The sequence below is a fragment of the Grus americana genome, chromosome 5 (genome assembly GCF_028858705.1).
Source record: "Grus americana isolate bGruAme1 chromosome 5, bGruAme1.mat, whole genome shotgun sequence".
NCBI lineage: Eukaryota > Metazoa > Chordata > Aves > Gruiformes > Gruidae > Grus > Grus americana.
The window spans coordinates 43,075,838-43,088,513 of NC_072856.1; the positions used below are offsets into that span (position 1 = coordinate 43,075,838).

Genomic DNA, 12,676 nt, shown 5'->3' on the forward strand with positions numbered 1-12,676 from the left:
ACCTCTAGTACCTTTCAAATTTGGATTAATAATTATTGTCTTTTGGGGAAATTACATGAGAGAGAGATACTGTGGTAACATAAACCTTGCTTTCCTAGGCACAGAAACAAGAAAAAATATTTTGTATGAAGGTCAGCATCTGAAAATGTGAACGTGAGAGCCATCTAGCAGGGTCAGACAGTATGACTCATGTGACGGGCTGCCGTTGCACGACATCATGCTCCACCGGGAGCCCCCCCAGGCCCTACCACAGTGTGGACATCACACTCACTTTGCCTTTTTAGTCACAGTGCAGTGTTGCTCAGGTGAAAGACTGTGATGAAAAAGGGACGTATTCTGATACATACAAGTGTTCTTAATATCTGCCATAGTTGAATTGTTTACTAAGCACATTGGAAATCCACATTTTACCAAAAATAATTTTTTCTTCATTTTTTTCAATGGGAGAAAGAAGCTTAAAGGGACAGATAAGATCTTGTTTCTCCTTCACTTTGTTTTCTAAAGCCTGTAGAGCTTGTAGTGCATGTTTTCCTTTTGCTTTATTTCCTTGTTCTGTTATTCATCCTTAAACATAGCTTTATCCTGATGATGGTTTCTGTTAAGAAAAATAATTTTAGTTTAAATCTTTCAAGGTATTATTACAAAAAAAAAAAAGAGAAAAATATATGAAAAAGAACTGAATGACTCCCTTTTAATAATTTTTTTAAAATTTTCTGATTGTCTGTGAAGGGTTTAGAGGATGTGACTCTAATAATATAGTCTAAAGACTGGTTTATTCCATTATCCATATTATTCCATTTGCTTTGTAGACTGTTTTTAATCAGTAAAAAGGTTCAAGTACCTTAGAAAAAATGGAGACATCTTCCTTTTCTGGATGTCTGAGCAGAGCAGACTTTGACTTTGAATACAATTTATACATTAACTTTCAAAATACTGGCACAGACTTCCTTTAACATGCATAGCCAGATTTTTCATCTATCGCTTGAACTGATGGGCGCCAGATCCCTTAATACCTCTGAGGACTGGTGCCTGAGACCCTGCGAAAGCAGCTGACCCTCGGTAGACTGTTGTGTTGAGATCCATCCAGTCCCGTGGAGCAGCTTATGAAGGACCACATGCAAAAGTAGCACGCAGAGGTATTTTCTTGCACATATGTACTTTTTCATGTAGTAGGCATGATAAGAACAAATCAAACTGCTTCCATAAACTCCAGTTTGTTTCCCAGGCAGGTGAATCTGCAATTTGATATATGTAAAAAAACCCTCAGCCATTTTAACAACAAATGGGTCTTACCTTAAAAAAATGTGATGAATCCCCTATTTGAGTGATGAAACAATCATTATTTTCACATAAGCTCTGTGGTTTCAAAAATGTAGTAAAACCTCATAAACTAAGTTAAGAACATAATCAAGAAACAATGTCTCAAACCTTTGCAAAAAAGACAACAATCTGTCAGCGGAGACAGTGGAGAGGAAAGGTGTGAATGAAGGCTTAAAAAAAGAAAAAAAGCCGAAAGTAATGCTTTATAAAATAGAAGAATGTGGTAAATGCACAGTGGTGCTCAATGCAGCCGCGTCGGAGGGAGTGATGCGGTCAGCACGGGTGTCTGTGACCTTCCAGCCTACCTGGGGCAGCTAGCGGTGGCCTTTGGCTTCAGCCCAGGACCAACCTCAGGCTGGGGATCCCACAGAAAGGTCGCTGTAACTCCACCGTCATCATCATCTAGAGATCGTCTTTAAACAATTCAGGTTAGTATACGACTGAAAAACCTTTCCTCTCGTTGTTCAATAAAATACTTTAGAATGACGGCCCAGCACTCTAGTTTGTGGAATGAATAACGTATTTCTGCTATAGGTGCACTTCCTCACCAAGATGAAGGATGCTAAGAGAGCCCTGAGGCTGGGGACAGCTGTATTGTGTACAATGAGATTTCTGCAAGAGCTAAATGTTGTAGAGATCACAGGGGTGGAAATCCTGGAGAAAAGAGTGAGGTTTGTGCTTTGCCTTGCACAGACTGAAGCATGTATTTGCTGGATCTGTGCAGAGGACGCTTTTCTTTTTGAGGCTGCCTGACACAATAGGAGAACTTGCCTTACACATGGAACCAGAATTTAGAAAGGTTTTTGTATTATAACAAATACACAAACGTATTAAACTACAGTGATGTGATCCAGGCCTTCAGCAGCTTAGTCTGAAATGTCATCTGCACATGCCAGCCCAAGATGCAGGAAGACTAGAATACGTGGTGCACAGGATTTAGCCATTTCACAGTAAATTAAATTGGACTTCTGAAACCTTTTGAAACTGTATTTTTGAAATTTCGTGATGTTCAGCTTGCTTTCTAGATGTTAAGCCTTGCTGTCCTTTTCCTGGAAAACTACGACGCCAGAAGAAATTTTACTTGTTTGGTATATTATTACAATTTTTCTTCAACCCAGCATTGAGCTTTAGTACTTAGTACCATTTAACTCTGTATAATCATTTAAATCCACTTTAATGACTTTTGTAATATAAATGTTTTAAGTATAATAACAATTATTTTAACAAGTGTTTCCTGATTCCAGGCATGTGTAAAGAAGATGGGGTATGTAATATGTCTGACCAGATAACTGCTTTTACAAATTATATTCATTCTTCTTTATTTAGCTGCAAAATGAAGAGAGTTCAGTGTAGTTCAAGGAAAGCATTGTGGTAAACAGACAGCTTAAATGTGAGCAGTGTAAAGAGCAGCAGCTTGCAGAAATATTGCTATAGATACTAAGACCGTATCCTGCCTCGCTACGGACCACACATAATTGAATCATGTTCAATAGAAGGCCATTACAAAACAGAGCTGATTTGCAATGCTAATGTGGTGAAGACAGCTGTCACTGGGAATTAAATATGATCATTCAAAGCCTGAATAAATGAGGTACCCATTATCTTCTGGCTCTGCTGCAGCCTGCTTAAAGAACACAAATAAATGATACTGTCTCAATAACCAGCTCAGTTTTGTCTTCTAGCCATAGAAATATGACGAAGACAGAGGGAAGAGGGAGGGCACGCAACAACATCAACAACAAAAAGCAGAGTCAATTTACAAAGACATGCAGAGAACCAGTGCCCTAGGACTCCATTTTCAACAGGACGGTATCTGTGGAAAAACAGAGAAAAAGCTCTTTAACCAAGCTAACGTGTTTTCGTGTAGAGCAGGCATACTTATTTACAAAGAAAGAGTGGAAAAAACCAGTTGTCTAAAAATCACAGTCAGTGATTTTCCAAAAGAAATCAGTCAGAGAATCCAAAATGTCAGATGAACTAGCACAGAGTCTGCCAAGAGTGCTAAAGGATAGCTGAAGGTAAATTTCTTTTTTTTTTTTGCCACCCAGTGCTTTGAATGTCATAAGGTATTTCGATTCGATTTGAATGTGAACCACAATCTATACACAAGGAAAATGTTGATTGACGTGGAAGAAATTTACATTTGTTTGAAGAAGGAATTTCTGGAATGTTTCTGTCATTTCACAGACAGCATAAAAAAACAACTGTGATAAGAAGAAGGAAAAAGAAAAGTTAATATAAAAATGAAGGTTACTTCTACTTCAGATAAGACTGTCACAGCCAGCTCACTAGTCCCTGATGTAGCTAGTTTGGTCCTAAGCGGAATCCACCTGGTTTAAGCTGTGGCTGGGCAGTGCTGTGAAGCAGCCGAACCCCAGCGAGAGCTGCGCGGTGCCGGGGACCTGCACTCCAGAGGTGGGCATCCTCCCGCTGGCTCCGCGTCCCGGCCGAGCCGCTGCCAGGGCTGCGGTGCTGGGATGCTGCCGGAGGGGAGCACCGACAGCTGCGGTGACGAGCGCTGTCTTAATTGGTATTTAATTAGCAACTCACGCCTATAGAAAATACTCTGTAAAATTTGCACTTCAAAGGAGAAAGGAGAGAGAAAACAGAGAAGTAACGTGCAGAAATCATGGTGGTGGTATGGATGCGTGTGTGCAAGTGTTTCTTTAGACCCATGATACCCACGAAAGATTACTATATATGAAGGACTATAGAGTTGCTTTTCTGCCATCAAATTATTTGCCCACCCACTGCCTCTTCACAATACTTTACATTTTCCAACACAAAAATCAGCTGGCAGTCTGGAAATAGTCAAAACATGCTAGGCAAAGTGGGAGGAAAGAAGTGGAGAATAGCTATGCCCCAGGCCTCTATGTCTTGTCATGCCAGGTCCCAGGGCAATTTGAGACCTTTGGCAACCCCGTGTAAGTGTGTGACAGGCAACAGATTCCACAGTGGAGTTGGCTGCACACGTGAGAAAATATGCCAGTCTGGAACAGTGAACTAAGTGCAAAGAAAATAAAGGTATGAGCAAGATATTAATGCATTCACTATGGAAAACCAGCAAAAACCCCCGCAGGTTTAGAAGGTATATGACTGTGAAAAATTGCATCTGACATAATACTAAATACCAGCAAGTACAAGGTCATATATATGGCACAGGCAAGCAAATCAACAGGATGGATACAAATTGGGGATTAGCTCTTTAGAAGTCAGCAAATTTAGGAATGATAACAAAAATAAATGTGAAGTTGCAGCCTGAAGCACGGGCTGGTTGTGGTGGAATGTATTGTAAGTCAGTGCACAAACGAAAAGCAACAGTTTGCAAGACAAGGCATTAATGCATCCGCACTCGAAATGCTGTGTTTTTGTATGTCCTCACATGTACTGAAATGTTAATGAAGACAGAAAGGACATTTACCACGGGGAAAAAACATAATACAGAGTACATCTGGAATGACCAATAGCACCATATCTCTCTTCTTTAAAAATGAGGATCTGGGGACAGAAATAAGTCAAGCTATAACTGAAGAAGTAGAAGCATTTGTATTTCAAAAGGAATCATGGATGTACGAGACACCAGTGTAAAGCGGGTGTGAGAGGAGTTTCAAGGCCAGAATCCTTTGATATCTAAACATTTTGTAGATAAACTTCTCTTGTGAAATAAAATAGAGCAAGGCCAAAGAAATAGGTATTTGAAATTACTATTTTAAGTTCCTTCATCCATCATTTACTTGATAACTACAGTTTGCAAACCCCTTCGCTGTGAGTCATTAAATAGAAGACCTATCGTGCCCTACTGTGAGAATATCTTTAATGGATTCTCTATTTTCCCAGTTTCGCTTGGGGTTTGGTATTTTTCCTGTTTTAAAACCCAGGGAAGGAAAACCTTACATTCACCGTTTTGAAACCCTGTGGGTGCAATGTAGCACCTGTGTATTTAATATCAAAGCCTTTGATTATGTTTAGCTGAGGGGGTTCTTCTTCCCTGCCCTATTCCTTCCAGTGACTCCTAAATTACCTGTAGATTTATGCATTTTACCACTTCAAGAATTTCAAAATACGTTTTAATTGCTAGGTGACTTTGTCTGCAAGACTCTGGTTGATACAGGTGTGGGTTTTTTTTTTTTTTAAATGTGACTGGCAACGCCGCAGGTGATATGCAGCCACAGAATGAACCAGGGCACGGGCAGATTGTCATGCACTGCGTGATGCCGCAGTGCTGCGCACGTGAGTATGACACCTCTCACAGATAACTGGAACATGCACGGCAAGGCCTTTCAAACATTCTCCTCTGACTCTGGTTGTGTGTATCGTCCTTTCTTGGAGAGACTTGGTGCAGGATTCTTCTCAGATCCCATCATCCCTCCCGTCTCACGGCCCCCATGGCCACAGCACTGTCTTTTCTTTCTCTTTTTTGTTGGATGTTTTTACTACCAAACAGATTATTATGTCCATGTGATCAGCATTTTACTGCCAATATTATTGCATTTTTATGCAGGGACTACTACTACTGTGTTTACTTCACAGCAGGAAATGCAAGTCTCATTTGACAGCTTTATCCTCAGGAAAGCCCTTCATGTGTCACTAGATGAATGAGCAATCCCATTGCTCTACAAAGCAAACGAGGATAATTCAACATTTCCCCATCTTTAGTAAAGCACTTGATGTTTTCATGTGTTGCAATTGTAGCATTTAAAACTGTAGACATGGCAAATGTAGAGCAATTCATGCATTTACCAAATGGAAGTCTGGCTCTTCCACATGGGTTGGAATGGACCTTCAAGATCACCTAGTTCCAAACCCCCTGCTAGGGGCAGGGACACCCTCCACTAGACCACGTTGCCCAAAGCCCCATCCAGCCTGGCCTTGAACACTGCCAGGGAGGGGGCATCCACAGCTTCTCTGGGCAACCTGTTCCAGTGCTTCACTGCCCTCACAGTGAAGAATTTCTTCCTCATATCTAACTAAAATCTACCCTCCTTCAGTTTAAAACCATTACCCCTTGTCCTGTCACTACACACCCTTGCAAACAGTCCCTCTCCAGCTTTCCTGTAGGCCCCTTCAGGTACTGGAAGGCCACAATTAGATCTCCTCAGAGCCTTCTCTTCTCCAGGCTGAACAACCTCAACTCTCTCAGCCTGTCCTCGTAGGAGAGGTGCTCCAGCCCTCTGATCAACTTCGTGGGCCTCCTCTGGACTCTCTCCAACAACCCTCTTGTGCCTAATTAGTCAATTTAGGGTGATGTCATTTAGCATAGAGAGAAATAAAGAATTACGAAGCATTTATTAGGGAAAGTGAAATTAAATTGGCTCTGGCATGTACAAGGAATCAAGCATATAAGGTGCTCAGAATGAAATGGAGCAGTTATTGCTGTGACTGTAAGATATGTATTAGATTTGTACCAGAAAAATAAAACTATGCATAACCTAGGGAAAAAATCAAAACCCAGGAAGCTACATGGACCCATGTTACAGCAGGCAAGGGTTTTGTTCCCATCCATCTGCCTCCCCTTTGCTATTAATTACAGAGCTAGTGAAGCTTGATTTCACAAATTTTGGGACTTGTGTTTGGACTGCAATACACCTAGCTCCCTCCTGTTCCTCTCGTACCTTCCTACCTTGCTGAAGGAAAAGGGATGAAGAAATGTATTTTGACACAGTATTTACCATTCAACTTAAAATCCAAGCACATGTAACTAAGGACCAGGAAAAGGGGAAGAAGAACGGAGCAATGAGGGGTCTTACTCTCAGTAGCTGGAGCACTTTCTGCATATTTCAATTCTAAGCCAAGCTGAATCCTTTCACGTCCTTGCTGTTAGCCTCCTTTATTTCAAATTCCTCTTGAATGCTGCTGAAATCCATGGGAAAATTCCTGTTCATTTCTAGGCGTTGGCTATTTATTTTCCTGTGTTGTGGTATTTAAGTACTAGAGTCTAAATTTTATAAATATACTCTTCTTCATGATGCCTAGCTCTTGTTTCATTTCCTGTTTTACTGAGATATGTAGAACACTTAAGAAAGAAGAGTAAAGATAATGATGGCATTGCTTCCAAATAGGACTGGAGTAAAATCCCATTTGGGTCAATCTTCTTAACAGAGTTAAGGAATGCAGTTTGTGTCTACGATGGAAACACGGTTGGTTTTGGTGACTGTTGTTTTTCTTTTTTCCCAGACTTGCACAACTCTCAGATTAAACCAGCATTTACCATAGTCAATGGTAAGTAATTGATGGAGGCTAACTGCAGTATCTCATAAACAATTATGGTTGTTAAATGTTGATCTTTATTGATTAATTTTTGTATAGCACTGCAGAACGCTTTGAGATTTCACTTTTTATGACAAGCGTCACTGTTTCCTAAATTACTGGCTACACACTGCCTCACAGCTCTGCATCAGGGCTTCAGGTGTTGTCTTGCTCTTATCATGGCGTGTAAGAGGTGTAATGCAAAGTGAGCAGATCTTCACAGAAACCTTCAAGTTAGAGACCCATGTGCTTAGATACCTACATATTCTAGCAATCATCACTTTTTTCCCTGCTATATGTAGACGGATGCATCCAAACATTGACTAGGTTTGATGCATGTCCTTGAACTTCTGTTGTTAATCCTGTGCATAAGCTGTAATTTATTTCACTTTCTCATTAAACACTAGATTGAACAGAAATAAGTGTTGTGCTAAAGTGTTAGTGTCATGTTGATAAGGCTGGACACATAGCTATGAGGCTGTTGCGCAGCAACAAAGTGTATTTTCTTTACATTACGAAGACACTGTAATTTTTGTACGTTATACTCTAACTATGAAAATGAACTGTAGTGAAAGGTCTTCAGTAGAGCTTTGTTCTCAGCTTGCATTTTTTCAGTCATTTTCTCTTTCCCAAATGGTCTAAACTGTATTACATTTCCTGTCAAATTTAATTAAAAAACCCCCAACTTCACACTAATTAGCTAATTAGGGGCCATAAAATGTTCTTTCCGTCCCTCTCTATTTTTATTCTTGTTTATTTCTGAAGTGTGAATGGGGTGGAAAATCCATCCACTAAAAGGGAGATGGAGATAATTGAACTCTTTTCATACAGTCTCAGGTAGAAATCAAATCCAAGACCTGGAGGTGAAAGGTGAGCTCTATAACTACTATACCAAACTATTCTTGGTAATTATCAGCATGAGCATAATTATTAACATTTCAATTATACTCACAGTATTATATCTCTCCAAGGGGTTTAACTCCACTGATTTTCAACTTGTCTTGTTTTTTTGGTAGACATCCAGTTGGAACAAAGTTGCTGGATAATATTTTTGACACAAAAGGGTAACATACTTTTCAGAAAACGTGATCTATATGTTTTGTCCTCAATGACACTTGTGTGCTTCCAGATTTTGATTGCCTGGTAACACTATTTGGCATAGTGAGGTATCTATTTCAATAGATTTAAATAACTTATTACACAAGGAAAGAAAAACTGCATCCAGACTCTTCTCTCTTAAAGTCTAAAGTTTGAAATTGCAACCTAGATTAATAATACTGCATCCTTTGATTTTAAAATAATATTCATTCTTTGTCTGCTGTCTAATAACTTTTAACATATCTGCTTTCTAAAATTTACTTAGCCAAAGTAGAAAGCCAAATAATTTATGTATTTTGAAATATTTTATGTTTATATATCTCATTAACTATTTCTGAGTATTCAAACCTAAAATGTTCAATAAAATAAGGATTTCTGATTACAGGGAATCACATGAGGCATTTCTATGCCTTTATTAATTTTATATAATCATCTTTAGTGCTTGTGCATTATGGCTGAGTTCCAGTTACTTGGCGCTTGAGCATCTCCAAGTAAAGATGCCGTATTATTCCATATTTATAGGTGTGGTACTTTCAGAACACGCTTATGAGAGAGACCAGCCTGTCTGGGAGGGTAATGGAGACTTCAGCTTGAAGACTGAGTATGATGGCGAAAGTGACTCACATCCTAAAAGACACGCGAACCCAGTACAAAACAAATTAAACAAAACAACTTTAAACAGCAGCAAAGGTAGTATCCTGTATTTCTGCTCCTCATCACATGGGCATCAAAGAGGCTGTTTAACAACTGTAAAATCCTTAAATCTTCACAGGAAAATGGCAAACTTCCAACAGGGCTGGAAGACAGACGACTATAGTAAGCCTGGGAGAGTATTAAAAATGTATCTTTTTTTTTTTTTCTTTTCTTGTGCACTTTCAGGGGTATCTGCTTTTGGCCACAGCAAGCTGCATTAGATGAAGCTTTGGACTGATACTGTGTGGCCATTTTAATGTTTTTGGGTTTGGTTTTGGGTTTTTTTCCCTGTAAGATCTATCTTTCTAACAGTTACAAGCTAAGGCTGTAACATGGCCTGAGAACATCTGCTATACCAGCAGGATGTTGGGTTTAGTGACAGGATTTATGTGTAATCAAGAATCTAGAGAAAAAAAATAGATGGGTGTATTGCCAGCTTGCACAAATTGTTGATTTATGATTAGCACATTTTAAAGGGTGGGCCAATTCATTGTACTTTTGTAATGAGCACAAAAGATGTAGAAACCTAATGGAAATGCTCCAAGATCAAACACAAACTCTACCCAATGTTGTAAATATGTGCCTTGCTAGTACAACCATAGCAGAGAAACAGAAAACAAATCACCATTAGTACAAGGGAAGCTTACCGATGCATGGAAAAACATGCAACAGTAGCTTCAGAGGACCCTCCCTGCCTTCTCCACAAAAAAAGCAGGATGTCTTTGGGTACTATATAAAAAAATTGTGCTTTTATGAAAAGATAAATCTTTGTCAAAAGGCAAGGAGGAAGCAAAAAGCACTGTATGGAAGTGTATGGTAGTGACTTAAGTTGTTTTGCACGTATCAGTGCCATGCAAATCCTGAAAACCAACTGTATTGTGCAGCTCAGAAGATGAAGGCCAACAGACAAGCTAGGTACATACCTAGCCTGTAACATGTAAGGTTACTGTGATGTCATCTGCTCTTTGGAAGAAAAGCAATCAAACCTAACCAAACTGCAGCTGTACAATGGAATGATAAAATATCATCAGGAGAAATGTAAATAATATTTATAATGCCAAGTAAAATTTTCAGCCTGAAACAATCAGATAAGTACCAGAACTTGAAAGAACTTATGATTTTAACCAAAAGACTTTGTGTAACAAACAATGTAATGCAAAGCAAAACCATCCGCAACAGTACTTAGGTACTGGACTGTCCTCCAACTATTAATATAAAATTGCCAAGATGGAGTTGAGGGACAGAAATGTCTTCTGGGCACATTACACCTAGAAAAACACTGAGTAATTCAGCAAACAAAAACTATCTGCTTTACAGTGTACTTATTCATAGCTTTAAAGAAAATCGAACGGAACAATTATGTAAATTGAAATGCCACCTGATATTGCCAGCATGTTTGGTGAACGGTGCCTTGCCCAAGTCCAGCCCTGCCACACACCCCTGGCAATGGGTTGGTTCTCAGTCGCCACACTAGTAAAAAAAATGCCTTTGTAACAAATGGCTCCGGCACTAGTTTACCGGGTTGTCTGTCCTTCTGCTCTGTCAGAGCTTGCCACTCTTGCAGCTGAGAACGATCATGCTCCAAATCCCAGCTGCTGTAGCTGACACACGAACACGTCCTGTGCTCTCCACCACCGCTGCTGCGGGAGCAGCAACTTCCTACATAAACTGGAGGTTTGTGATTGCACGTATGTTTATGGTAAAGGTGATCCCTCTCTGCCTTGCAAAGTCCTTCTTTTGAATGAAAGCAAGAGTCTCTGATGTGTTTAAATCAACGCTTTTGCTCTGTGTTTGGTGGATTCAGGTCTGGGGGCTGAGCCTGGATCTGGAAACACAAGCATCTGATTTATGAGATACAGTGGTACTTTGGTACGAGGAAACTCTGAATATAACTTGAAGGCCTCCTTCCTCCACACAAACCAAGCTGAAATGAATCCAGAGTCCTAGAAAACAAATGGAGAACATTTGGGCTGCTCTGCATCTATTGCCAGCAGATACGGGGTACCATAAACCAAAGGAGACTGCAAGAAATAAGGAAAAGGAGAGATGAAGGTCAGAGAGATAAATGTCAACAGTCACAACAAAGACAGATGATGTGGGACTGGTTGTAGTAGTACAGAAAAAAAAAAAAAAAGGAGATGAAACTGCTAATTGCAGTGTTGGATGTTGCTGAGTGGGGACTAAGCCAGGATATGTTACTTTACCTTATAATACAGATGCAGTTGCTAAAGAAAGACCTTATGAATGAGCTGCAGCCACTTTTGCATCTCACCAGCAAACAGGTGATTCAGGGTCAAATGCTCCAAAACTTCAAGTGATAAACCCATTTCCAAAACTCAGTAATTGTTACTACAAGCACATCTCCAAAGAATTAAGAGATTTTTGACTCAGCTATAAACACATTAGTTGTCAGCTGAGTAAGCTTTGTAATAACTAAAGGCCACAGATGAATTCGGTACTTATCAGTGTAGTTAAAAGAACTGAGCGCACCTTTTCTCCCTCCCCAAAAGCCACCCAATCAACATTGTCTTGTCTCAGATAAAACTCACCTGGTGTTAGCCAGAAATACTTCTGAATGCTTTTTGCAGGATATTATCTTCATGTTCATTAGTACAAGATAGCTGATGTCACATTTTCCTGGCCTCTACCATTTTAGCAAACTAGGTGAACATTTATTGAAAAACATTAAGGTGAGAACTTGTAACAATAATTTAAAAAATAAGTTAAATAAAAGAAAAGTTGTGTGAGTAACCATGAAGGATTAGCAAGTCTATGAAAATAGTTTTAGAATATTTTCTATGGACAAATTAATATGAACATATGCAAAGCTGTTGAGCTGTTGTGTCTGCCAAAAACACAGGTCAACTCACAGAAGAGTTCCTGATAATTGCAACAGAGAATTGGAGTCTGGAACAAAGTAATTATACATTTGTTTATGTAAGATTGAACCAGATACATGCTAGCCCTTATTTCCCTGAAATAGCTTTATTAGAAAATACCGCAGCTAAGGAAGTGATTATGTACCTCACACCTACTGTCCCTTGCCATCTCTAAGTCTATCACCTGCTGACAAGTCGCGCTGCTACGGGCAAGAAGTCAAGCAGTCGGCAGAGCTGTGCAGTCTCAGGTATTTGGTGCTTCTGATCATTCTCTGCCTAACTAGCCAGGGAAACTGGCGTGCAAAATTGTATTTAAAATAACGGCAGCCACAGATTGCCTGCTGTGTTTATGTCTGATTAAATTATGGCAGATTACCACTACAGTAGCAGTAGATTCATCCTGAACCTGATGGTAATGGGAGACATGAGCTGCAGAACCA

General features: G+C 39.7%; 1 protein-coding gene across 1 annotated transcript; it reads left to right on the forward strand.

Annotated features, from left to right (window-relative positions):
* Window positions 1-4,883: 4,883 nt before the first annotated feature.
* On the forward strand, window positions 4,884-10,450 carry LOC129206765 (uncharacterized). The gene is made up of 5 exons (XM_054826566.1): window positions 4,884-4,913; window positions 7,380-7,539; window positions 8,398-8,436; window positions 8,583-8,630; window positions 9,187-10,450. Exons 1-5 carry the CDS (start codon window positions 4,884-4,886, stop codon window positions 9,576-9,578), a joined length of 669 nt encoding a protein of 222 aa, XP_054682541.1. The 3' UTR covers window positions 9,579-10,450.
* Window positions 10,451-12,676: the final 2,226 nt, after the last annotated feature.